The sequence below is a fragment of the Oncorhynchus masou genome, chromosome 17 (assembly GCF_036934945.1).
Source record: "Oncorhynchus masou masou isolate Uvic2021 chromosome 17, UVic_Omas_1.1, whole genome shotgun sequence".
In the NCBI taxonomy this organism is placed as follows: Eukaryota; Metazoa; Chordata; class Actinopteri; order Salmoniformes; family Salmonidae; genus Oncorhynchus; species Oncorhynchus masou.
In genome coordinates, this window is record NC_088228.1 from 36,764,315 (window position 1) to 36,787,021 (window position 22,707).

A 22,707-nucleotide genomic window follows, 5' to 3' on the forward strand; every position below is an offset into this window, starting at 1 on the left:
TACTAGGTAGAGATTGTTCTTTATCAAATAGGGTAAGAGGTCAAATTCAGGGTAAGGTTATCGTTCAGGTTTGGGGTTAATAGCATTTGTGTAACATTTGTGTCTATCCATCTGCCCTTTCTAGCATGGCCTGATGTGACGATCATGGAACTTATGGGTCATGTAGGTCATTAGTTGTGGAACAAAGTGACTAATATCCACAGCTGGAGGTCAGCAGAAAACGTCACCTTTAACATCAATACCTGCTTTTCTTAACTTACCCCTCTTAATCATTGGAATGCGTTGCTTTTCTGTCACTTTTTTCACTTATAGTATTGTAAAGTGCTACTCATCCATTGCTAATGTCTAGCGCGCACCAGGGTGATGCATGGCAGCCATTTTGCACCAGAACCCTCACCACATGTTGGCTATCACATTGGATGACAGAGGACAACAAATCGGCCATTTAAAACTAGTATTTTATTAAGAAACATTATACATTGTTTAGGCATACTGGCAAATAGCCAGCAAGTTAACACACAACCACAATCATCAAATTCACTGTGGAAGTAAATTCGATTGAATCATTCATAAATATATAAAGATATTCATTAAAGTGACATAAACGTTATAATAGCTGCATATTAAAAATATTCAAACATTCAAAGTCAATAGTCGGCTGTACTAGGAACTGGAAAATTCTATGTCCTTCTACGTCTTGTGGTGAGTTGTTGACCATTGAGAAGCACTTTTGGGGTGGCGAGCTGAAAATGTTGTTTTGTGAGGGTTGTTGTTGGCTGGTTGTGCGATAGTGGTGGTTGTAGTAGAAGTAGTAGTTGAGGTGATGTGATGTTTTTGCAGTGTGTGAGACTTGTTCTTCTCGTTCAGGTACTGCATGGTTTTCTGTGCCCAGGGGTTGGAAGTGTCAGAGCAGATTCGTAGGCCTTTCACTGTGACAAACCTGGGGAAAGAACAGGTTCAAAAACACTATTAGACCAGTCACAATACGCGCTCAAAACAGTCATGCTTTCTATGAACCAACTGTCTATCTGGGTATAATGCATTATGAATGCATTCATATACTGCATTCACAACAGCTGAAATAAGTAAGGGATAATTAATGGAAAATGAACAATGTGAAAAGTGTGTTCCACGACCCGCTAGCGGAGTGAAACTAACCTTCCACAGTTGCATTATTTTCCAGAGAACACATAGAGCCCCGAGTTGATTATGCCTTTTATACCATGGCTATAATTTAACACATTTGCCGCTAGAGATGTGTTCATTTGCAGGTAAAAAGTGTTCAATGTTCAACATCCACTGACGTCGCTAGCAAGTTTACTCGATAACTACTGTAGTTGCCTTGGTAGTCAAACAAACAGACTTGCTAGTTTAGCTAACCACACCATCAGTCCTACCTTGCTATTCTTAATATCGAATTCAACAATGCCAATGATGTTATGAGCACTTACATCACTGCCTTTATGTTACACATGGCTGTGTCCTGTAGGTAGTAGGAATCGATCAGGTTGCGGCGCACTATAGTGCCTTTAATCTCCAAACAGCAGGAGATTACTGATCCACCGGCTACAAGAGAGAGAAGAGTTGTATTATCATGTTCATCATCATCACCATCATCCATGTCCACTGTACTTATAAAGCATGACATCATTTTCTTCCCCTTGAATTTCCATCGTCATCAATTTGCTTCCTATGCTAAGAACAAACATCTTGAGTGGATTCTAACACTATCTAACCAAATGCATGATCACAGAACACACACACACCTTGAGCAGAAGTGGTGGACATCAGTAGAGCGGTGGCGAAGAGAACCGGGAGAGCGAGGAGGGCCTTCATTCTGCCTGTATCACTGTCTGCAGTCAGATGTGTCACGCTCACCAGAACTGTAGCTCTTTTTAAGCCCACCAACCTCATACGCAGAGACACCACATACCCGTATGCAAATACTTTTCCTACACTCAGAGAGCATCACAGACAGGTTTCCTCCCACAGAACCCCCTAACCATGAGGACTTTCTCCCCCGCTATCACTTTCTCATCACTGGTGACTTAGCGGGTTTCCATAGCGGTGGTGAGTGACACTACTCTAGCCATAGATTTCTAGTTCTATGACTGTAGTACTGAGAGGCTGGTTTAATGCATGTCTATGTGGACACAGAGGGAAGCGCTGTGTTTTGGTTAAGAAATGGCATGATAACATGCCCGACTGGTCTCTCAGTATTAGTGTTAGTGAGACAGTTTAATAAGAGGCCCATGTAGCATTTGAGGCTAACCACAAGATAGGTTGAGAATGCAAGGGAGGACATTTTCAGAGGCGTCACATCCAAATGGAAGATGTGGCTTGAGTGGGACGCCAAACAATTCCTACGCTAACCCTGACTGACTGTGCATTCTGTACTATTCACACAGTAGTGGCAGTAGTGTGGCAGACACTGTTAAAATGGAGACTTCAACCTGTCACTGTGTGAGTCAGTTAGTTACCACAAGGGTAAAATGAGAAGTTGCCAATGACCTTTTATTTTTATATCAAAGCTTTGCAGCAGTAAAAACACCTGTAGAATCAATTAATATCAAGCCAAACCCATTACTGTTATAATGTATTTACCTTAAACTGATTTAGAAACAGTTTACTAGGTAATAAATGCATTACAAAAAAATACAACAAAAAAACAATTCAAAAAAGTAAATAAGCATGTTAGTGTTTGTCATGTAAATACTGGTTAGGTCCAGTTTGAACAATCCAAGACTGATCTGTCGGATGGCAAGGATATTTCCTCCAAATATTCTGCGAAGCCATACAAATACTGTGGTGATTCCTATAATGATGTTATGCACCATGGTGACCATCACTTTGAAGGTAAACTGACCAGGAAAACCCCTAGTCATATTATCTGAAAGTAATGCTCATCACTGACCAGATGAATCCTGCGTAGTCGAGATGTATTTTCTGTTGCTGCAGGTTCTGAGGTAAAGTTGAACCTGATGAGTAGAGCTACTCATCTCTCCGACCACAGAATGTTTAGACCTCTCTAAATAGCACACACACACGCATGCACACACACCGTTCCACTGATTATGATATTTCTGTGGCCACGTGTTCTTCAGACACCTGAAAGTCCCCTTAACGTTCTTGGGACATTGTGTCATGGCCCCCTGGAGGTGTTTGACACGTGATGGTCCCAGGTGCCCCAAACGATTATAAGTAAAGTAATTAAATGGTATGGGGGTTATATGGTAACTGTTATAATGTTCAGCTAAAATAGTGTAAAATCTTCAATCAGTGACTATATGATTGCATTTGGCATGATCACTTCACACTGACTTTTCAATATGACCCCACATGCGTTTGAATTTACAACCTCTGGACTTGGGGTGTGCTGAACTTCCTGCTGGGCCTTAATGGGCTTGGCAACAGTAAACAAGGATGATGTGTCATGAAACTAGGGTGCGTGTGCCCTGGGTAAAATGTTTGTTTGTTGGTAGAACGTCTCTTTGCGACCATCAGGTGACGTCCCCGGGACGAACCGGGGACTAGACAAAAACCTCCAGGGAACCATGACACAACGTCCCAAGAACGTTCAGGCGCCCTCCAGGGGACCATGACACAACGTCCCAAGAATGTCCTAAAAACATCCTTGGGGACATTCCCGGGACCAACCGAGAACTAGACAAAACCTCCAGGGAACCATGACACAACGTCCTGACGACTTTAGGCCGACTATTACGTGACATCACGGGGTCGTCCTAACGAACTCATTATTGTTTGCAGGGGTCATATCTGAAATTAATTGTTATCACTGCCCAGATGAATCATTGGTTATTATTAGAGATACCTTTTCTGTTGCTGTGGGATCTGAGTCAGGGTTTTATCTGATGAGTGGAGCTACTATTCTCTGACAATTTACACACGCGCTCTTTCCACTGGTTTATGATGTGTTATGAAGTGTTCTTAACACAGGGCCTAGGTGTGACATGGGGCTGAGGGAGGGACAGGAAGAGAGTGAGAGAGGTGAAGAAAATACAGGGGCTTACAAGAAAGGAAGTAGGGGTAGTGTTGGTGGTCTACTCAGTCATTCCATCAGTGTTTGCATGAAATAAGTCACGGCACAACCACTGTACAGTAAGAAGCATTTAAAGTAGCTGCGGACAGAGATTGATTGTGTGTCCTATTCGTACGGTTCATGCAAATAAGGCAGACACCATCAATAATAATAATAATTATAAGTAATAATAATACAATGTAGACAGTTGAAATATAAGTGGCCGAGCACGTATGCATAGATCTGTGCAAAAGACAAAGAGGACGAGAGAGAGAGAGAGAGAGAGAGAGAGAGAGAGAGAGAGAGAGAGAGAGAAAGAAAGAGAGAAAGAAAGTAAGACAGAGAGTGAGAGAAAGAGCAGAGGTGTCGTCTAACCACAAACATGTACAGTAGGTGAGATAAGTGTGTAGGAGAGACTGGAACACTGTAGTCCGTTATCACAGCCCATGTGTTCAAAAGTACACACTGCACGTTGCCCACACACACACAGAGACTTCTGTTCCAAGCCCGAGGGTTGTTCTCAGGTTGAGAGACAAAGAGAGTATAGCCTCAGGGCTAGTCTATGTTAATGTGCCTCCAGGATATATTAGCTAAGTCATTTTTAATATACTGTTCCGTCTGTATAGGGATTCCTATGGTGGGAGAGGCATGTGGACACTCTGACCATCACTTCCCCTCTCTCTCTGTTGTCCTTCCCTCCATCACATTTTTGTGTGCAAATTAATGGGTAAGCATGGAGATAGTCATTTCCAAACTAGTTCTCTTTAAGCCATCTTCTGGGCTGAGATAGGCCGATCTACAGATAACTTAAACTCCAAGCCAATCTGGACACTGAATGTAATAAAGGTTTGATGAAAGGTTGCACATGATAGTCAGAAAAGGGCAGAGAAGTAAATAACACAACCAGGTTTGGGGTTAATTCCACAAATGCAATTCTAGTTCAATTCCCCCTCATTGTAAATTCCATTTAATTCAATTCAAATTCCTGGTCAGTCTCTGAATTCAGTGATGATTCAATTCCTCCCAATTACAATGTTAGGTGCATTCCAATAATTCAATTCCCAATTAAATTCCCCAACAATTACACAAATTCCAATTCCTTCAGCCATTCAGGCTGATCATGTCACTGTTAGCTATACTGCAATATGTAAATCCATGTAAAAATGACTTCTATTTGTTTTATACTAGGTGGAATTTTAAATGGAATTAGAATTGACCCCAACTAGACAGACACTGGACCCAACTAGACAGACATCAATTAAATAATGTTATAATCATCATCATCATAATATTATAATATATGCAATTTAGCAGATGTTCATAAACTCGTATGGTTCATAAACTCGTATGGGTAGCTCAGGTTCATAAACTCTGTCTATCAAAGACAATTCGTAAAAATCCAAATAACTTCACAGATTGTAATTGTAAAGGGTTTAAACACCGTTTCCCATGCTCGTTCAATGAACCATAAACAATTAGTGAACATGCACATGTGGAACGGTCATTAAGACACTAACGGCTTACAGACAGTAGGCAATTAAGGTCACAGTTATGAAAACTGTTATGAACTGTTACTGTTATGAAAACCAAAAGAAAGATGCCCAGATGTTAATCTGTGTGAATGTGCCTTAGGCATGCTGCAAGGAGGCATGAGGGCTGAGATGTGGCCAGGGCAATAAATTGCAATGTCCGTACTGTGAGACGCCTAAGACAGCGCAACAGGGAGACAGGACGGACAACTGATTGTCCTCGCAGTGGCAGACCCAGTGTAACAACACCTACACAGGATTGGTACATCCGAACATCACACCTGCAGGACAGGTACAGGATGGCAACAACAACTGACTGAGTTACAACAGGAACGCACAATCCCTCAACCAGTGTTCAGACTGTCCGCAATAGGCTGAGAGAGACTGGACTGAGGGCTTGTAGGCCTGTTGTAAGGCAGGTCCTCACCAGACATCGCCTATGGACACAAACCCACTGTCGCTGGACCAGACAGGACTGGCAAAAAGTTATCTTCACTGACGAGTCGCGGTTTTGTCTCACAAGGGGTGATGGTTAGATTCACGTTTATCATCAAAGAAATTAGCGTTACACCGAAGCCTGTACTCTGGAGCGGGATCGATTTGGAGGTGGAGGGTTCGTCATGGTCTGGGGCGGTGTGTCACAACATCATCGGACTGAGCTTGTTGTCATTGCAGGCAATCTCAACGCTGTGTGTTACAGGGATGACATCCTCCTCCCTCATGTGGTACCCTTCCGGCAGGCTCATCCTGACACGACCCTCCAGCATAACAATGCCACCAGCCATACTGCTCTTTCTGTGAGTGATTTCCTGCAAGAAAGCAATGTCAGTGTTCTGCCATGGCCAGCGAAGAGCCCGGATCTCAATCCCATTGAGCACGTCTGGGACCTGTTGGATCGGAGGGTGAGGGCTAGGGCTAGGGCCATTCCCCCCAGAAATGTCTGGGAACTTGCAGGTGCCTTGGTGGAAGAGTGGGGTGACATCTCACAGCAAGAACTGGCATATCTGGTGCAGTCCATGAGGAGGAGATGCACTGCAGGACTTAATGCAGCTGGTGGCCACACCAGATACTGACGATTACTTTTGATTTTGACCCCCCCTTTGTTCAGGGACACATTATTACATTTCTGTTAGTCACATGACTGTGGAACTTGTTCAGTTTATGTCTCAGTTGTTGAATCTTGTTATGTTCATATAAATATGTACACATGTTAAGTTTGCTGAAAATAAACGCAGTTGACAGTGAGGACGTTTCTTTTTTTGCTAAGTTTATATATTAATAGAGAGTTACCTAAACTGAAGTAGGTGAGAGGTTCACACAGCCAAAGGAACATTAGACAAGATCAGTCATTGACACAGGCTTTGTGAGACAGCATCCGACATCACATATTACAGTATGTCTTTTTTAGCGTACGCTGAATTTACAAAGATGTTCAAATAAACCTAGATGATAACTAAACCCAGCATGACATTCCCAGGTAAGGGATAGGTCAAGCTCTTACAACTTGGCAATGACCAAACTCTGGATTATGAATGGGGGAAAAGCAGAACTTCTGATGTTACACTCTCTCTTTCTGTTGTAATTCATAAATGTAAGACTTTCGCAATAGCTTAAATTACATCTTCATTCAGATAAACGGATCTGAATGACCAAACTGCTGGTAAAGTCTAGGCCTACTTCTGCTTTTCATGAAGGGGGAATCACAATGCAGAACTAGAGAATAATGGCATTTTCAAATATGATTTCAAGACATTTGGCAATTTGTCTTTCACCCTTTCAGGGTGCACTTTATCTGAACGTTTCTACTATTCAACGACCACAACAACACAAAAAAAACACCTTGCCCAATGCAGTCTGAAGACAGGCCCGTGCCCTGAAAGGCATGACTACCCAACCCATGGGTCCAAACATGACTCAATACCCACACCATCTACCTGTTTCCTGTCACACCAAACTCATATGTAACACAGACACAGAGCTGTCTCTAAGGAAATCAATGGGACGGATGCATCTCAATAGCTTTAGGTGATATGTTTCTGCATATACTATGAGTTGCCTTTTTAAACACAAAGGCATATTTTCGCTCAATTCCTATCTTTGCCAAAAGTGCAATCTGAAGTACAGGAGAGTGCAGTCTGCACACTGCAAAAAGTCATCATCAATATTCCCTGTTGAGGTGAACCTTTCTGCCTGATAAGATGCTGGTGGTGGTAAGAAGCTTCCCCTTGTCCAGGGATGAGCAACTAGCCGCCCGCCGACCATTTGAAAGCCCTCGGATCATTGGAATTATTTATTTTTTACTCTGTCGGGGTCTCAACTTACTGTTGAGAGTTAGAATAGTAGAATACACAAGGTGCAATTCCTTAATATGGTTGTGTATCAGCTGTTTTTCTCTTGTTATGTCAGTCACTGACAGTCTATCTAAACTTGTTATTATGGTCAAATTACTGCCCTGGCTAAGAAAACAAATATTTTGTTAGTCAGTCTCACTCAGATATCAAATTAAAAACTGCAAACATTTCTCTCCAGCTTATTTCCCTCTCTGCCACGTGTCAAGATGTGTAGAATTGCAGCAAACTTGTTTTAAAACTGCAAATGAACGCAAAATTATATATACAGTGCAGCCACCAATTGTGCAAGTTCTCCCACTTAAAAAGATGAGAGAGGCCTGTAATTTTCATCATAGGTACACTTCAACTATGACGGACAAAATGAGAAAGAAAATCCAGAAAATCACATTGTAGGAATTTTAATGAATTTATTTGCAAATTATGGTGGAAAATAAGTATTTGGTCAATAACAAAAGTTTATCTCAATACTTTGTTATATACCCTTTTTTTTGGCAATGACAGAGGCCAAACATTTTCTATAAGTCACAAGGTTTTCACACACTGTTGCTGGTATTTTGGCCCATTCCTTCATGCAGATCTCCTCTAGAGATTTTCTATGGGGTTGAGATTTGGAGACTGGCTAGGCCACTCCAGGACCTTGAAATGCTTCTTACGAAGACACTCCTTCGTTGCCCGGGCGGTGTGTTTGGGATCATTGTCATGCTGAAAGACCCAGCCACGTTTCATCTTCAATGCCCTTGCTGATGGTAGGCTTTGCTACTTTGGTCCCAGCTCTCTGCAGGTCATTCACTAGGTCCCCCCGTGTGGTTCTGGGATTTTTGCTCACCGTTCTTGTGATCATTTTGACCCCACGGGGTGAGATCTTACGTGGAGCCCCAGATCGAGGGAGATTATCAGTGGTCTTGTATGTCTTCCATTTCCTAATAATTGCTCCCACAGTTGATTTCTTCAAACCAAGCTGCTTACCTATTGCAGATGCAGTCTTCCCAGCCTGGTGCAGGTCTACAATTGTGTTTCTGGTGTCCTTTGACAGCTCTTTGGTCTTGGCCATAGTGGATTTTGGAGTGTGACTGTTTGAGGTTGTGGGCACGTGTCTTTTATACCGATAACAAGTTCAAACAGGTGCCGTTAATACAGGTAACGAGTGGAGGACAGAGGAGCCTCTTAAAGAAGAAGTTATAGGTCTGTGAGGGACAGAAATCTTGCTTGTTTGTAGGTGACCAAATACTTATTTTCCACCAAAATTTGCAAATAAATTAATTAAAAATCCTACAATATGTTTTTCTGGATTTTTTTTCTCATTTTGTCTGTCATAGTTGAAGTATACCTATGATGAAAATTACAGGCCTCTCTCATCCTTTTAAGTGGGAGAACTTGCACAATTGGTGGCTGACTAAATACTTTTTGCCCCACTGTGTATATATATATAGGCCAACGAATTGGTGTGGACTGGGGCTGGTGCACTTGGTTTCAGGGAACGGAAAACTCTCCCTCTTTCTTCCTCTTTTCAGTTTCCTGCTCTGACCGCAAAGGACCGATCTGGATGGAGGGAGGAAGGATGGAAGGAGGGAGGGCGGGAGAGGAGGAAGGAGGGCTGTGAAATGTGTGCAGTCACCAGCACATGATCTCATGTCCTCACAGCATGCCCAAACATATCTATTGACATCCTCACTTGTGGCCCCCGTCACCCCACCCCACCCCACCATGCCACACATACACATACAAATACACACAGTGTCGTATGGCAGTATAGAAAAATGTGCGGTTGTTAAGTTGCTAATTCTCTGCTATTCTACACATTTTGAGTAGTGCATAAACACACACACACACACACCCCAAGTACCTACCGCTGCTCAGTGGAAATCACAATCTAGTCACCCCTAGCCCTGGGTTTGTTTCATTTCAATGGACTAGGCCCGTGCAAATTAATGTCCCTATAAGACTCATGAAAGAACCATCCCCTAACCTAAATCCAACATAAATTCTACATTTTCCAACAGTAGAGAAATCCATAGGCCTGAATCCATCTAGTCAGTGGCCTAACCATCATTTTTTCAGAGATTCATTCAATAAGCACACCATGGTCCTAATTACACAATCTTTGCAGGAAATGTATGACTAAGCAGAAGCACCCATGAGTGTCCCCCCGTCCCACGTGACCCCAGCCAACCCCATCCTTGCTCTGAAAAAATAAAAAACAGATCCGGACGGACTGAATCAGGTTCCTCATTTTAGGGTTTAAAAGCTGAGGATCTGGTCAAGAAAGATCAGTCATCTCCTCTCCTCCAGCCGGTTCTAGCCTTCTGAATCAGACAAGAACACAGTTGGGAACACCACCATAGCAACCATGCAGCTGTGCTACGGACCAATGGCGTGCCTCGCTCTCTTCGCTGTCATTCTCTCGTTAACAGCCACTGACACTGGTAAGTACAGTCTGCTACTGTAGTGAATTTGGGGGTATAGCCCTTGCAGGACTTGAACCAACAACTCTGCATATGTTCATCCAACAACTAAGATTATGCCAAGAGATCTGTAACCCTTTGGCAAAGTTATTGGATTAGCCCTATTTTTGTGTTTATAAACTCTGTAAATACAATATTTTCTGGAATAAAACCAGTTATTACAAAATTGCTGTACTAGAGGAAATTAGAGCGGGGTGGTGGTGGTGGTGGGTTAAAACATGTTGTACTAAACCACATATGCTTCTTTAACTCTTCAGACGCCAACAAGGTTCACAACTGTTGCACAACGGTCTCCAAGCAGAAGATCACCGTTCCCATCATCGGCGCCAGACTGCAGAAAAAGGCCCTCCCCTGCGTCAACGCTGTCATGTAAGAACCTCTCAATCCCAACAGAACACAGAACTTCACAAATCATAATGTGTTAAGGCCCACTTTTACAACCTCCAGACAGACAAATGAGTTAGGACAAAAGAGTAGGACAGCTGTCTCAATGTTGTCATTTTGTGTTCCGCACAGCTTCGAGACTGACAACGGAGAGACCATCTGCAGCTATTGGAAAGAGTCCTGGGTTCGAAAAGCATTCTTTCAACTGGAGTAAGTCCTCAACACTATAACCAATGAGTGATCAATAGTCAGTCCTATTCATTCATGTACATAGTGTAGTACTCCCTGTAGGCTAATCCTGAAATACTCACCGGTTACATACTTTCATGGCTGGCTCGAGTAGGTGACTTGCATAAAGACCTGTACAAGCACCATTAGTAGAAAATACCAGATGTAAAATAAATAAATGGTTGGTGGAAAGTTGAAATGCTTACTTTTGCTGCTGTTTCTTCTAGGATGGCCAGAAAGTCAATGGACACACAGGTCCCCACCGCCAACTCCCCCACCACATCCCCATAGAGGACGCTCTTCACTCTCATCATCATCATCATCACTCGCTGAACTTGAGGGATGGCGTTGTTTAAACCTGTAATTGAAAGGATACACTATTACATTATTTATGCTAAAGAAGGTACATGTAAAGCCATCGAGATAATATGAGAGAAACTGGTGTATTTATTATTTATTGCCAGTAGAAGTATTTATTGGGTGTTTTATATGTAGATTGAATGGCTTTGTATGAATTGCAGTTTGCTATATGCTATTAACATTTAGTTAATTCATATGATGTGCATTGTAAAGTCAAAGGTCAACAGCCTATTTCCAAGTTGAAATAAACTGGAGATGTAAGAATTTATGTCAAGTATTTATACCAAATAAAACAACTGAATCCTTTGCTATCCCATCGTATAATCAATCCCCTTAGTCATTTCGTTAGAAACATGAGTCCTGCGTATTGTACATTCTACATTTGCATGGGTTGGTTGGCTTCACACTCCCATTCATTTCTTCATTCTGAACCAGATTTTGGCTGAATCGCCTCTACTTATAGATTCTTGCCGCCACCGGGCGGATTCAATTTAGCATTGCAGCTACATACATTCAACATGTATGGACCTTTCCTTATTTCATCTCTTTAATTTCTCACTTGACTTCGAAGCTCCATCAGCTCCTAGGGTTTGCGTTACAGTTGATGCAATTTGGTGGACGCCTAAACGGAAATGAAAACCACGTGGAAATATGTTGTGACCTGCTGCACCGGTGTAGATGGAAGGGGGATAGAAAGTTCCTAGATGTGTGCACGATCTCGCACTCCACTGGCTCCTTGACACGCGACATTCGGACGTTTCCTTTCAAAAAAAATCCGAAGGTCCAAACGGACCTTTTCTAGTCATTTGCTTCCCAGCTAACGGCATTATTAACGTTTCACCTGGAGCCTGTCTATCAAATGAGGTGACACGGAGGTTTGATGAGGCATTGTATGATGTTAGTTAGCTACGTTAGATGTTCGTGTCATTCGGTAAACAAGTCGAGCAAAATTATTCGAAGGATTATGCAAAATAATCACGAGTTGGAACCGCTAACGTCACGTTACCTAGCTAGCTAACGTTACTCGCCGAACTGTTGGCCAGCGGCTAATCAACTGCTATCCTAAATGTACTGTACTTTTGTGTTCTTGACAGGTGCAAACTACCCACGGTAACATAGTGTGTAAGATGGGGATGTCGTTGTCATATCCACTGGTGAAAGAGCCAGAAAGTTATGTGGATCCTGATCTAAACGAAGGTAATGGCGTCAACAACCGTTAGTAGCTAAAATGCTGAATGAATAACCTGTGCATGGCTGGTGTACCATTCTTGTTTCTCAACGCCTCACCAGACTCCGACGAGATGAATTTTGCTATGGAAATGCATGAGATTAACCTGAGCTACACATACGACATGATCCAACAGAGGATCCGCTCTATCAAGGAGTCCGCCAAATTTGACAGTGAGTTTGGACCTCGTAACATTTGTTGTAAATATCCTATCAGAAATACTCGGGCTCCCAAGTGGCGCGGTGGTCTTTGGCACTGCATCTCCGTGCTAGTGGTGTTTACTGCAGACCCTGGTTCGATCCTGGGCTGTTTCACATCTGGCTGTGATTGTGAGTCCCATAGAGCAGCGCTCAATCGGTTGGGAGGCCGGGGTAGGAGGTCATTGTAAATAAGAATTTGTTCTTAACTTACTTGCCTAGTTAAATACAAAAAAAGATGTTTGACTTTCAAGAAAAACATATTGGTCAAACTCGGCACAAATCCCTGTTAGATGCATAAAACTAATCCCATACAGTCATTGACTAATATTAAATCCCTGTTAGTTGCATAAAATGAACCCCATACAGCCATTGACTAATATTAAATCCCTGTTAGGTGCATAAAACTAATCCCATACAGTCATTGACTAATATTAAATCCCTGTTAGGTGCATAAAATGAACCCCATACAGCCATTGACTAATATTAAATCCCTGTTAGGTGCATAAAACTAATCCCATACAGCCATTGACTAATATTAAATCCCTGTTAGGTGCATAAAACTAATCCCATACAGTCATTGACTAATATTAAATCCCTGTTAGGTGCATAAAACTAATCCCATACAGCCATTGACTAATATTAAATCCCTGTTAGGTGCATAAAACTAATCCCATACAGTCATTGACTAATATTAAATCCCTGTTAGATGCATAAAACTAATCCCATACAGTCATTGACTAATATTAAATCCCTGTTAGATGCATAAAACTAATCCTATACAGTCATTGACTAATATTAAATCCCTGTTAGATGCATAAAACTAATCCCATACAGTCATTGACTAATATTAAATCCCTGTTAGGTGCATAAAACTAATCCCATACAGTCATTGACTAATATTAAATCCCTGTTAGGTGCATAAAACTAATCCCATACAGTCATTGACTAATATTAAATCCCTGTTAGGTGCATAAAACTAATCCCATACAGTCATTGACTAATATTAAATCCCTGTTAGGTGCATAAAACTAATCCCATACAGTCATTGACTAATATTAAATCCCTGTTAGGTGCATAAAACTAATCCCATACAGTCATTGACTAATATTAAATCCCTGTTAGGTGCATAAAACTAATCCCATACAGTCATTGACTAATATTAAATCCCTGTTAGGTGCATAAAACTAATCCCATACAGTCATTGACTAATATTAAATCCCTGTTAGGTGCATAAAACTAATCCCATACAGTCATTGACTAATATTAAATCCCTGTTAGATGCATAAAACTAATCCCATACAGCCATTGACTAATATTAAATCCCTGTTAGATGCATAAAACTAATCCCATACAGTCATTGACTAATATTAAATCCCTGTTAGATGCATAAAACTAATCCCATACAGCCATTGACTAATATTAAATCCCTGTTAGATGCATAAAACTAATCCCATACAGTCATTGACTAATATTAAATCCCTGTTAGATGCATAAAACTAATCCCATACAGTCATTGACTAATATTAAATCCCTGTTAGATGCATAAAACTAATCCCATACAGTCATTGACTAATATTAAATCCCTGTTAGGTGCATAAAATGAACCCCATACAGCCATTGCATAATGCTAACTGGTTAAATTGGATTACTTTTCTCTATAATTTAGCCTAACAACAGGGTGGAACTGTATGGATTAGACAAACAGACCATCATCAAACATGGGAAAATAGATCAGACTGAGTGTATATACTTTTGTATATATAGTGTATGTGGACACCCCTTCAAATTAGTGGATTTGGCTATTTCAGCACCCGTTGCTGACAGGTGTATAAAATCAAGCACACAGCCATGCGATCTCCATTGACAAACATTGGCAGTAGAATGGCCTTACTGAAGAGCTTAGTGACTTTAAGCGTGACACTGTCTTAGGATGACACCTTTCTAACAAGTCAGTTTGTTGAATTTCTGCCTTGCTAGAGCTGCCCCGGTCACCTGTAAGTGCTGTTATTGTGAAGTGGAAACATCTAGGAGCAACAACAGCTCAGCCACGAAGTGGTAAGGCCACACAAGCTCACAGAACGGGACCACTGAATGCTGAGGCTTGTAAAAATCGTCTGTGCTCAGTTGCAACACTCACTACCAAGTTCCAAACTGCCTCTGTAAGTAATGTCAGCACAAAAACTGTTCGTCTGGAGCTTCATGTAATGGGTTTCCTTGGCCGAGCAGCCGCACACAAGCCTAAGATTACCATGCGCAACGCCAAGCATCGGCTGGAATGTTGTAAAGCTCGCCGCCATTGGCCTCTGGAGTGATGAATCACGCTTCACCATCACCAACTTCATAGCAACATTTTGGGGAAGGCCCTTTGCGGTTTCAGCATGACAATTCCCCCGCACACAAAGCGAGGTATATACAAAATGGTTTGTCGAGAGATTGGTGTGGAAGAACTTGACTGGCCTGCACAGAGCCCTGACCTCAACCCCGTCAAACACCTTTGGAATGAATTGGAACGCCGACTGTGAGCCAGGCCTAATCGCCCAACATCAATGCCGACCTCACTAATGCTCATGTGGCTGAATGGAAGCAAGTCCCCACAGCAATGACCCACCCAAAAAATAATGGCACTTCCTGAAGTTGATGTCATTGTTGGAAGGGGCTGTTTTCTTAAATGAGAATTACTACAACGTAACAGGGTGGAAAGTGATCAGGGACACACAGAAAATGTTAAATACAAATATAATAAATACAATAATCATGAAAAATATATATATTTGATGAGATACATTTTAAGGACTATAAATGAATGAAGAAATACAGCCTTAACAGCCAAATGCTCCATCTTAACATAGGGAGGGCAAACCCATGTTGGTGAATTCTGGTATATCATCAAATAAGTCAATCACAGCATGTTTTTGGATTTAATACATTTTTTAAATTCAATTTCTATTCCTAAAACCTTAGTTGAAAATTATGCTGTTGCTGATCTTGTTGACAAGACGATAATAAATAGCCTAATGTCACAACAGTTTTGAAGTTCCAAATCAATAACCACAATGCAGAAACAGTTTGATATATTGAAAATCTAAACATTCAAATTCAAAAACACATACATGTGCAACAATAGTAATCATATTACTTAATTTTTTTAACAAGCACCTTGTAAACTGCACACGCACCAAAAACCCTGTTTTGACAAGTGACAATATATTACTCATTGATCAGGGGGGAAATCAGGTTGTATGTGCTGTTGAAACTAACAAAAACATGGGAACTGGATATCTTTTTTACATCATGGATTAGAGGACAACCTGCAGAAGATAGACAGCTACATTTCAGTGTTGAATTTTGATAAGGGGGTTGCCAAAACCAAAGAGAAACACAACACTGTTTTATCAATTACTCCTATCGATATCAAGTTGATTTCAATAGAGCGAGAGGGGGGGGGGGATAGGTTGCACATTCTGTTCACTAGCACAACTCAAAAACCATACAGAATCTGGGAATCATTTATATTTCACTGGTAGAGGGCAACACGTGGAAGACGAGCTACACTTTGAAGTATTTGCTTTTTGATTGACGTGAGTCACCAACGTGGCAAGTGTAATGTGACATTGTTAATCACTCGTATCACTACACATTGAAACCAATAGAACGGACCAAGCGTTTGGGTAGTATGTGCTGGTTAAACGTACGTTATATCAAGGCCGTACGGAAACTTAGAATGACCTATACATGGTTGGTTTGACCAGAATTTGTAGAAGGCTTCTATCTATATTTTGAAATGGGCGGATGTTGATTTCGGGAGGCTGCAATCACGTAAGAGGGAACAAATCACCTTCTCTGATAGTTAACTTCAACGAATCACAACCCGCCATAGGATATCAACAGTGACAATGGTTGGTTGCTGTTGAAGAGAGAGTTTGATTGTCAAATCCGTGTATTGGTGTGTGGCCAGCGACTTTTATAGAGAGACCGTCCCCGAATTATCCGTGGCATTTGAGAAATCAAATAATATCTGCGTTCTAAGTCCTGCGACCCCCCCCCCCGTTGACAAAATCAGCAGTACAAAACCAAAGATATTGATCCGTTTTAAGCAATTGATATTGTGTCATCATGTTGCCTATAAACTTTTCTACTTACATCACCAATCTGAAGTCAAAAAGGATCTGTACAGTGTGTTCAGAAAGTATCTACTACTTGTGGGGGGCCTGCTGTGTTTTTATAAATGTAACCCGTGTGTGTCTGCCTGCGTGTAGAGTACAGCTACGACTGGAACACCAGTGTGTTGGATCTGAAGGACAAGTTCCCCCACTGGACAGCTGATGACCTGCTCAACCTGAGACGGCAGTTTGAGGTTTTTGACACCAACAAAGACCGTCTGCTGGACTTCAGCGAGTTGTGAGTGAACGTAGTACACGCCGATGTGACTTTTGATGTCACGTGGCTACTCAGTGGTATTTAGCTCAAGCCTAGGGGGCTGTAGGTGGCAGCACACGCACACAAATGCCATCTACAATAACGAGGTAGGTCTACTAGTAGTCTTATTGTGAATCGTGGTTTTAAACCATCACACTTGAATAAAGTGGCTACTGCGAGCACAGACTTACCTCCCTCTACCCCCTGACAGTTGCGCTTCTCTGAACATGGTCAACGATGCATCAACTATGGAGGCCAGGAAAGAAATGTTTAGTAGAGCGGACAGGGACAACTACAAGTCCATCAACTTCGAGGAGTACCTCCAGGTAGAGCACATGTAATGGCGCTGATGGGAAGTCTCTGCATCTGCTTCCAACTCGGACCTTGTTGGCTCGTCTTGCACAACAGAGGATGAGTGTGTCCCCGTTTTCTTTTGTGTCTCGGCCTACATTGTGATTATACCGGTCTGCGTTGTAACTGTGTTGTGTCCCCTCCAGCTGATGTATGACCTCAAGCAGGGCACGCCGGTCCCCAAGCCCCTCGAGAGCGCGGACGACAAGGACACGGCCACCGGTGACATCATCTGTGAAGTGGCCCGCATGGACACCTTCCAGCAGATGTGCTACGGGGTCTTCTAAACACAAATACACACTCCTGATGACATGATGGATTTGTTGTGCCTTAACTGAGATTGAGGAAATGACGTTGTATAAATTGGCTTTATATAATTCAAAATGATTAAATATACAGTTATTTTCCCCAACCTCTTGGTTTGTCTCAGGTGATCATTTGAAGTCGTGATGGGTTCTAGTTTTGCACTGTACTGTTGAACTCGGTCACATTCACAACTAATGCCCATGCCGTTGTCAGCTCTAGTTCTACAGTAATGTGACTCAAATAAATAATCAAGGCTGGCATTGTCTCAAATTATTTTTATTTCTGCCGACCTTAAAAGAAACAAACGTTCAACATTTTAAATGTAGAAAAAAAATATTCATTGAAACCGTTGACTTACTAGCTTATATTGTGGATTCAGAGGACCCCTGTAAGCTTAAGCATGAATAGAGTACTACAGTCATCAACAACAGCAAACATCAGAGCCTAATGCATTATATTTCAAATAATATCTGCATCATTTCACCACATTACTGAATGTTGGGATTACTGGTGATGTCGGAGAATGTTGCTGTGGCTGAATGTTTCTTTCAGATCGGGATGGTGGTGGTGGTGGTGGGGGGTTTCCCGTCACAGTCTTGCTGCTAGACATCTTCTTCAGTTCGGCGCTGCATATGACACAGAACATGAAACTCAGGACATTTTGAAGCAGACTCGCATGATTGTCTTTCTTTAGAAGGCAGCCGTTTGTACATGAAGACGCTGGGTAAAAACCTGTACGGCAAGTTCAATTGACATCCAGTCTTGTGGTTTTGGTGTATTTTGTAGTTCTGAAACCGCAGTGTTTTACCCAAAAGGCTCAGACTTTTCTGTTGCCATCTACGAGGGCCGGCACCATTTGTCTCCCTGGGCCATGGCTCCGGCTGTCCTGCTCTCACTCGGGGCCAAAGCCAGGACACTGGTACTTTTCAGCTGACATTTACATACCACTGGCTAACTGTGAACTTTAACACCTCACAAAGCAACTGTTGTGATTGTGCAGAGGTTGTTGATTCTGTTCTTCACAAGTCCTCACTGTCAACACTAGCAATGAAAACACAATATCCTTAGTGTAACATCAAGGAGTACACACTAGTGTAACACTGGTGTTCCAGTTGAAAGGCAGCAAGCATGTGTGGTCTTAAGAGAAGTGTGTTTGAGTACCTGAGACGAGCCAGAGCCTTCCTCACCCATTCGTCCTTAACTGTGGCGCACACCTTTTTGTTCTTCAAGGTGTAGAAGCTACGACAGAAAACACACCATACATAAGCGTGTTTGACGCCAACGTTTGCAAACTATGTCAAACTAAAACGATATAGCCTCAACATGGTTAATAGAACAACCTTTTTAAATTGTGGATGGTCAGTCCTTGCATCCATAGCTCTGTCTATGAATTTGAGAGTGGTTATATTTCTGCAGGCCCATACCTCAGCTTTTTACCAAAGCAGAGGCGGGGTCATGCTTTGTTATTGTTTCAATTAAGGACTGTAGCTTATACCCTTAACCCCATAGAGATGACAAAATATGAGCATACATTCTAAGACTGGTAAAGGTGTGTGTGTGTGTATACTTTGTTCAGGGCTTACATGATAGCGTCGATGTTGCACACCTCCTTGGAGCTCTGTAGTTTGTAGCCTTTTATCTGCTGGTCGGGTACAGGCTTCTCCTGGTACTCCACACAGCAGTAAAGTCTCCTAGGACCGTCTGAACACGCACAAACATCAGTCAGCCACATGCCACACACACATGCAGACCACAAGAACATGAATGTCAAATGTTCATTTCACTAATATATTCTGAGAACTACAATGCTAGTCTTCTAATCTGATCTAACCTAACCAAACATGACCCCAAAACAGAGTTGTCAGGTCTCACAGCTAGACCTTGGTAAAACAAAAAAGTGGTACATGTACATGAGCAAAACTCTTAAACGGGTAAATTGGTTACCAGGTAAACTTACATGCAGCTGAGGTTGAACTGAACATGGTCACAACACAGCAGAGAAGCAGGATTGTCTCCAGGTATGTGGGAGCCATGGTGATGGTAGACTAGAGAAGATACACCAAACACGCCTACGGACTGATCCTATATACCCCTACAAACAGGTGTGTGCATGTGAGTGTGTGTTTGTTTGACGATTCTGATACATGTCAATCATGTCCTTCACTCCTAACCTGTGGTTTCTATATTGAGGACAGGAAGCCCATCTCTGCATGATGGCTGACAGAGATGCGAACATTGCCTGGTCACATGACCCGTTTAGTTCGGGCCTATATCAGTTGTTGCACTGGTTGTCGCTGTATGCTAATTTGTTCTCGGTCGTATAACCTGGTTAAGGTCATATCATAGGTCCACACCTAATGGTGCTTGAATGGTGTGTGTTTTGACTGATATGCATACAGTAGTGACCGTACAAATCTACGGACTGATGCATGCTCAAGGCCAACTCAGGCTCCCCTCGACTTTTCCCAAACAGAGCAACATCACCCCACATGCGCACATAAAAAGGTGTTTGGCTATCATGTCTGATATTCAAACTCTAACATTCATGAGTCGAGCATCTTTTACAAGCTCAGAATAGTCAGTAATAATATTATGAGAGCACAGGAGGTTGGTGACACCTTAGTGTGGCAGGTAGCCTAGGTGGTTGGAGTGTTGGGCCAGTAACCAAAAGGTTGCTGAATCAAATCCCTGAGGTGACGAGGTAAAACATCTGTTGTTCTGAACAAGGCAGTTAACCCACTGTTCCCCAGTTGGCCATCGTTGTAAATCAGAATTTGTTCTTAACTGACATGCCCTGTTAAATAAAGGTTAAATTGAAATAAAAACATTGGAGAGAACAGGCTTGTGGTGATGGCTGGAGCGGAGTAGGTGGAATGGTATCAAACACATGGTTTCCGGTTTGATGCCGTTCTGTTCCAGCCATTATTATGAGGCAGCCTCCCCTGTATGAGAGTGTTTGTGGTGAAGTTATGAAACAATAGCAGGTTGTCAAAAAACCCTTGTCTGTACCGTGACCTATTTAGTGGTTCCTGCAGAAAGCTGACAAGATCAAACCCAGATCACCTGACCTAGATAAAATAAATGCTATTATTGTGTTGTCATGCAGCACTGAACATTAGTCTCAATAACAAATGCCATGAGAAAAATAGCTAGTGGGTAAATACAACTATGTGGGTTCGATTGAGCCCAGAATCTGGTGCAGCACTATGAAAGAAAATATATGTGACCTAACTACCGAAGATCAGTGCATGTCTCAAGTACATTTTTGAACAGTTGAATATGGCTTAATAGCTTCAAATCAATTGATAAAAGCTCAAATCAATAATAGTTTAATAGAACTCAGCATTTGCTACTTCTGTGGTAACTATGACAATTTTCAAATGCTTTTTTGTCATTTAATCCACTTTAAACTTTCCAATATTTTATTTTTATTTATTTATTTCACCTTTTTTTAACCAGGTAGGCAAGTTAAGGACAAGTTCTCATTTACAATTGCGACCTGGCCAGGATAAAGCAACGCAGTTTGACACATACAACGACACAGAGTTACACATGGAGTAAAACAAACATACAGTCAATAATACAGTATAAACAAGTCTATATACGATGTGAGCAAATGAGGTGAGATAAGGGAGGTAAAGGCAAAAAAAGGCCATGGTGGCAAAGTAAATACAATATAGCAAGTAAAACACTGGAATGGTAGATTTGCAATGGAAGAATGTGCAAAGTAGAAATAAAAATAATTAATTAAATACAGTAGGGAAAGAGGTAGTTGATTGGGCTAAAATATAGGTGGGCTATGTACAGGTGCAGTAATCTGTGAGCTGTTCTGACAGTTGGTGCTTAAAGCTAGTGATTGAGATAAGTGTTTTCAGTTTCAGAGATTTTTGTAGTTCGTTCATTGGCAGCAGAGAACTGGAAGGAGAGGCGGCCAAAGAAAGAATTGGTTTTGGGGGTGACTAGAGAGATATACCTGCTGGAGTGTATGCTACAGGTGGGAGATGCTATGGTGACCAGCGAGCTGAGATAAGGGGGGACTTTACCTAGCAGGGTCTTGTAGATGACATGGAGCCAGTGGGTTTGGCGACGAGTATGAAGCGAGGGCCAGCCAACGAGAGCGTACAGGTCGCAATGGTGGGTAGTATATGGGGCTTTGGTGACAAAACGTATTGCACTGTGATAGACTGCATCCAATTTGTTGAGTAGGGTATTGGAGGCTATTTTGTAAATGACATCGCCAAAGTCGAGGATTGGTAGGATGGTCAGTTTTACAAGGGTATGTTTGGCAGCATGAGTGAAGGATGCTTTGTTGCGAAATAGGAAGCCAATTCTAGATTTAACTTTGGATTGGAGATATTTGATATGGGTCTGGAAGGAGAGTTTACAGTCTAACCAGACACCTAAGTATTTGTAGTTGTCCACGTATTCTAAGTCAGAGCCGTCCAGAGTAGTGATGTTGGACAGGCGGGCAGCGATCGGTTGAAGAGCATGCATTTAGTTTTACTTGTATTTAAGAGCAATTATATATATATATATATATATGCAATATATATGCAGCTGCTATTGAAAAGCCATCCACATACAGATTTCTGAGAAGTAGCCTATTGATTTTGGATCAGCTACATTAAGTGTTTTTCACATAAAGTATTTTAGTAATACTCCAATCGAACAACATATTAGCGGGGGAGTGACAGTGTGGGTGTGAGTTTGGGACAATGTATTTGTATATATTATGGATACCCATTATATACCCATTAGCTGCTGCCTAGGCAGCTCTTCCTGGGGTCCAGCAAAATTAAGCCAATTTATACAATTTTAAAAACATTATAACACATTCACAGATTTCACAACAC

At 41.8% G+C, this 22,707-nt stretch overlaps 4 protein-coding genes across 5 annotated transcripts; 2 read left to right on the top strand and 2 right to left on the bottom strand.

Moving 5' to 3' along the window:
* Positions 1-440: 440 nt before the first annotated feature.
* On the bottom strand, positions 441-2,005 carry LOC135558216 (C-C motif chemokine 17-like). The gene is made up of 3 exons (XM_064991944.1): positions 1,767-2,005; positions 1,452-1,566; positions 441-940 (listed from the first exon to the last, which is right to left on the bottom strand). The coding sequence occupies exons 1-3, from the start codon at positions 1,912-1,914 to the stop codon at positions 691-693; spliced, it is 513 nt and encodes a 170-aa protein (XP_064848016.1). The 5' UTR covers positions 1,915-2,005; the 3' UTR covers positions 441-690.
* An 8,174-nt stretch (positions 2,006-10,179) lies between these two features.
* On the top strand, positions 10,180-11,664 carry LOC135558958 (C-C motif chemokine 4-like). Its single transcript, XM_064993208.1, has 4 exons — positions 10,180-10,342; positions 10,639-10,750; positions 10,898-10,975; positions 11,221-11,664. Exons 1-4 carry the CDS (start codon positions 10,267-10,269, stop codon positions 11,282-11,284), a joined length of 330 nt encoding a protein of 109 aa, XP_064849280.1. The 5' UTR covers positions 10,180-10,266; the 3' UTR covers positions 11,285-11,664.
* Positions 11,665-11,808: 144 nt separating this feature from the next.
* si:ch211-122l24.6 (uncharacterized protein LOC557261 homolog) lies at positions 11,809-17,960 on the top strand. Of its 2 annotated transcripts, XM_064993205.1 has the most exons (6): positions 11,812-12,217; positions 12,448-12,550; positions 12,644-12,754; positions 17,038-17,179; positions 17,409-17,523; positions 17,695-17,960. In XM_064993205.1, exons 2-6 carry the CDS (start codon positions 12,481-12,483, stop codon positions 17,833-17,835), a joined length of 579 nt encoding a protein of 192 aa, XP_064849277.1. In that variant the 5' UTR covers positions 11,812-12,217; positions 12,448-12,480; the 3' UTR covers positions 17,836-17,960. The 2 variants fall into 2 exon arrangements, with proteins under 2 accessions (XP_064849279.1, XP_064849277.1); XM_064993207.1 differs by lacking the exon at positions 12,644-12,754 and having other exon boundaries at positions 11,809-12,217.
* Positions 17,961-18,180: 220 nt separating this feature from the next.
* On the bottom strand, positions 18,181-20,002 carry LOC135558959 (C-C motif chemokine 3-like). The gene is made up of 4 exons (XM_064993209.1): positions 19,812-20,002; positions 19,438-19,555; positions 19,016-19,093; positions 18,181-18,480 (listed from the first exon to the last, which is right to left on the bottom strand). The coding sequence occupies exons 1-4, from the start codon at positions 19,885-19,887 to the stop codon at positions 18,330-18,332; spliced, it is 423 nt and encodes a 140-aa protein (XP_064849281.1). The 5' UTR covers positions 19,888-20,002; the 3' UTR covers positions 18,181-18,329.
* Positions 20,003-22,707: the final 2,705 nt, after the last annotated feature.

Excerpts from the sequence above, each read along its gene's own strand:
- LOC135558216 (XM_064991944.1), bottom strand. The coding sequence starts at position 1,914 with ATGAGGTTGGTGGGCTTAAAAAGAGCTACAGTTCTGGTGAGCGTGACA. Across the intron at positions 1,567-1,766 it reads GTCCACCACTTCTGCTCAAG|CCGGTGGATCAGTAATCTCC; the intron begins GTGTGTGTGTGT and ends TCTCTCTTGTAG. Across the intron at positions 941-1,451 it reads TGTAACATAAAGGCAGTGAT|GTTTGTCACAGTGAAAGGCC; the intron begins GTAAGTGCTCAT and ends TTCTTTCCCCAG.
- LOC135558958 (XM_064993208.1), top strand. The coding sequence starts at position 10,267 with ATGCAGCTGTGCTACGGACCAATGGCGTGCCTCGCTCTCTTCGCTGTC. Across the intron at positions 10,343-10,638 it reads GTTAACAGCCACTGACACTG|ACGCCAACAAGGTTCACAAC; the intron begins GTAAGTACAGTC and ends TTAACTCTTCAG. Across the intron at positions 10,976-11,220 it reads AAAGCATTCTTTCAACTGGA|GATGGCCAGAAAGTCAATGG; the intron begins GTAAGTCCTCAA and ends TGTTTCTTCTAG.
- si:ch211-122l24.6 (XM_064993205.1), top strand. The coding sequence starts at position 12,481 with ATGGGGATGTCGTTGTCATATCCACTGGTGAAAGAGCCAGAAAGTTAT. Across the intron at positions 12,551-12,643 it reads GGATCCTGATCTAAACGAAG|ACTCCGACGAGATGAATTTT; the intron begins GTAATGGCGTCA and ends ACGCCTCACCAG. Across the intron at positions 17,524-17,694 it reads ACTTCGAGGAGTACCTCCAG|CTGATGTATGACCTCAAGCA; the intron begins GTAGAGCACATG and ends TGTCCCCTCCAG.
- LOC135558959 (XM_064993209.1), bottom strand. The coding sequence starts at position 19,887 with ATGGCTCCCACATACCTGGAGACAATCCTGCTTCTCTGCTGTGTTGTG. Across the intron at positions 19,556-19,811 it reads CAGTTCAACCTCAGCTGCAT|ACGGTCCTAGGAGACTTTAC; the intron begins GTAAGTTTACCT and ends GTGCGTGTTCAG. Across the intron at positions 19,094-19,437 it reads TGCAACATCGACGCTATCAT|CTTCTACACCTTGAAGAACA; the intron begins GTAAGCCCTGAA and ends TTTCTGTCGTAG.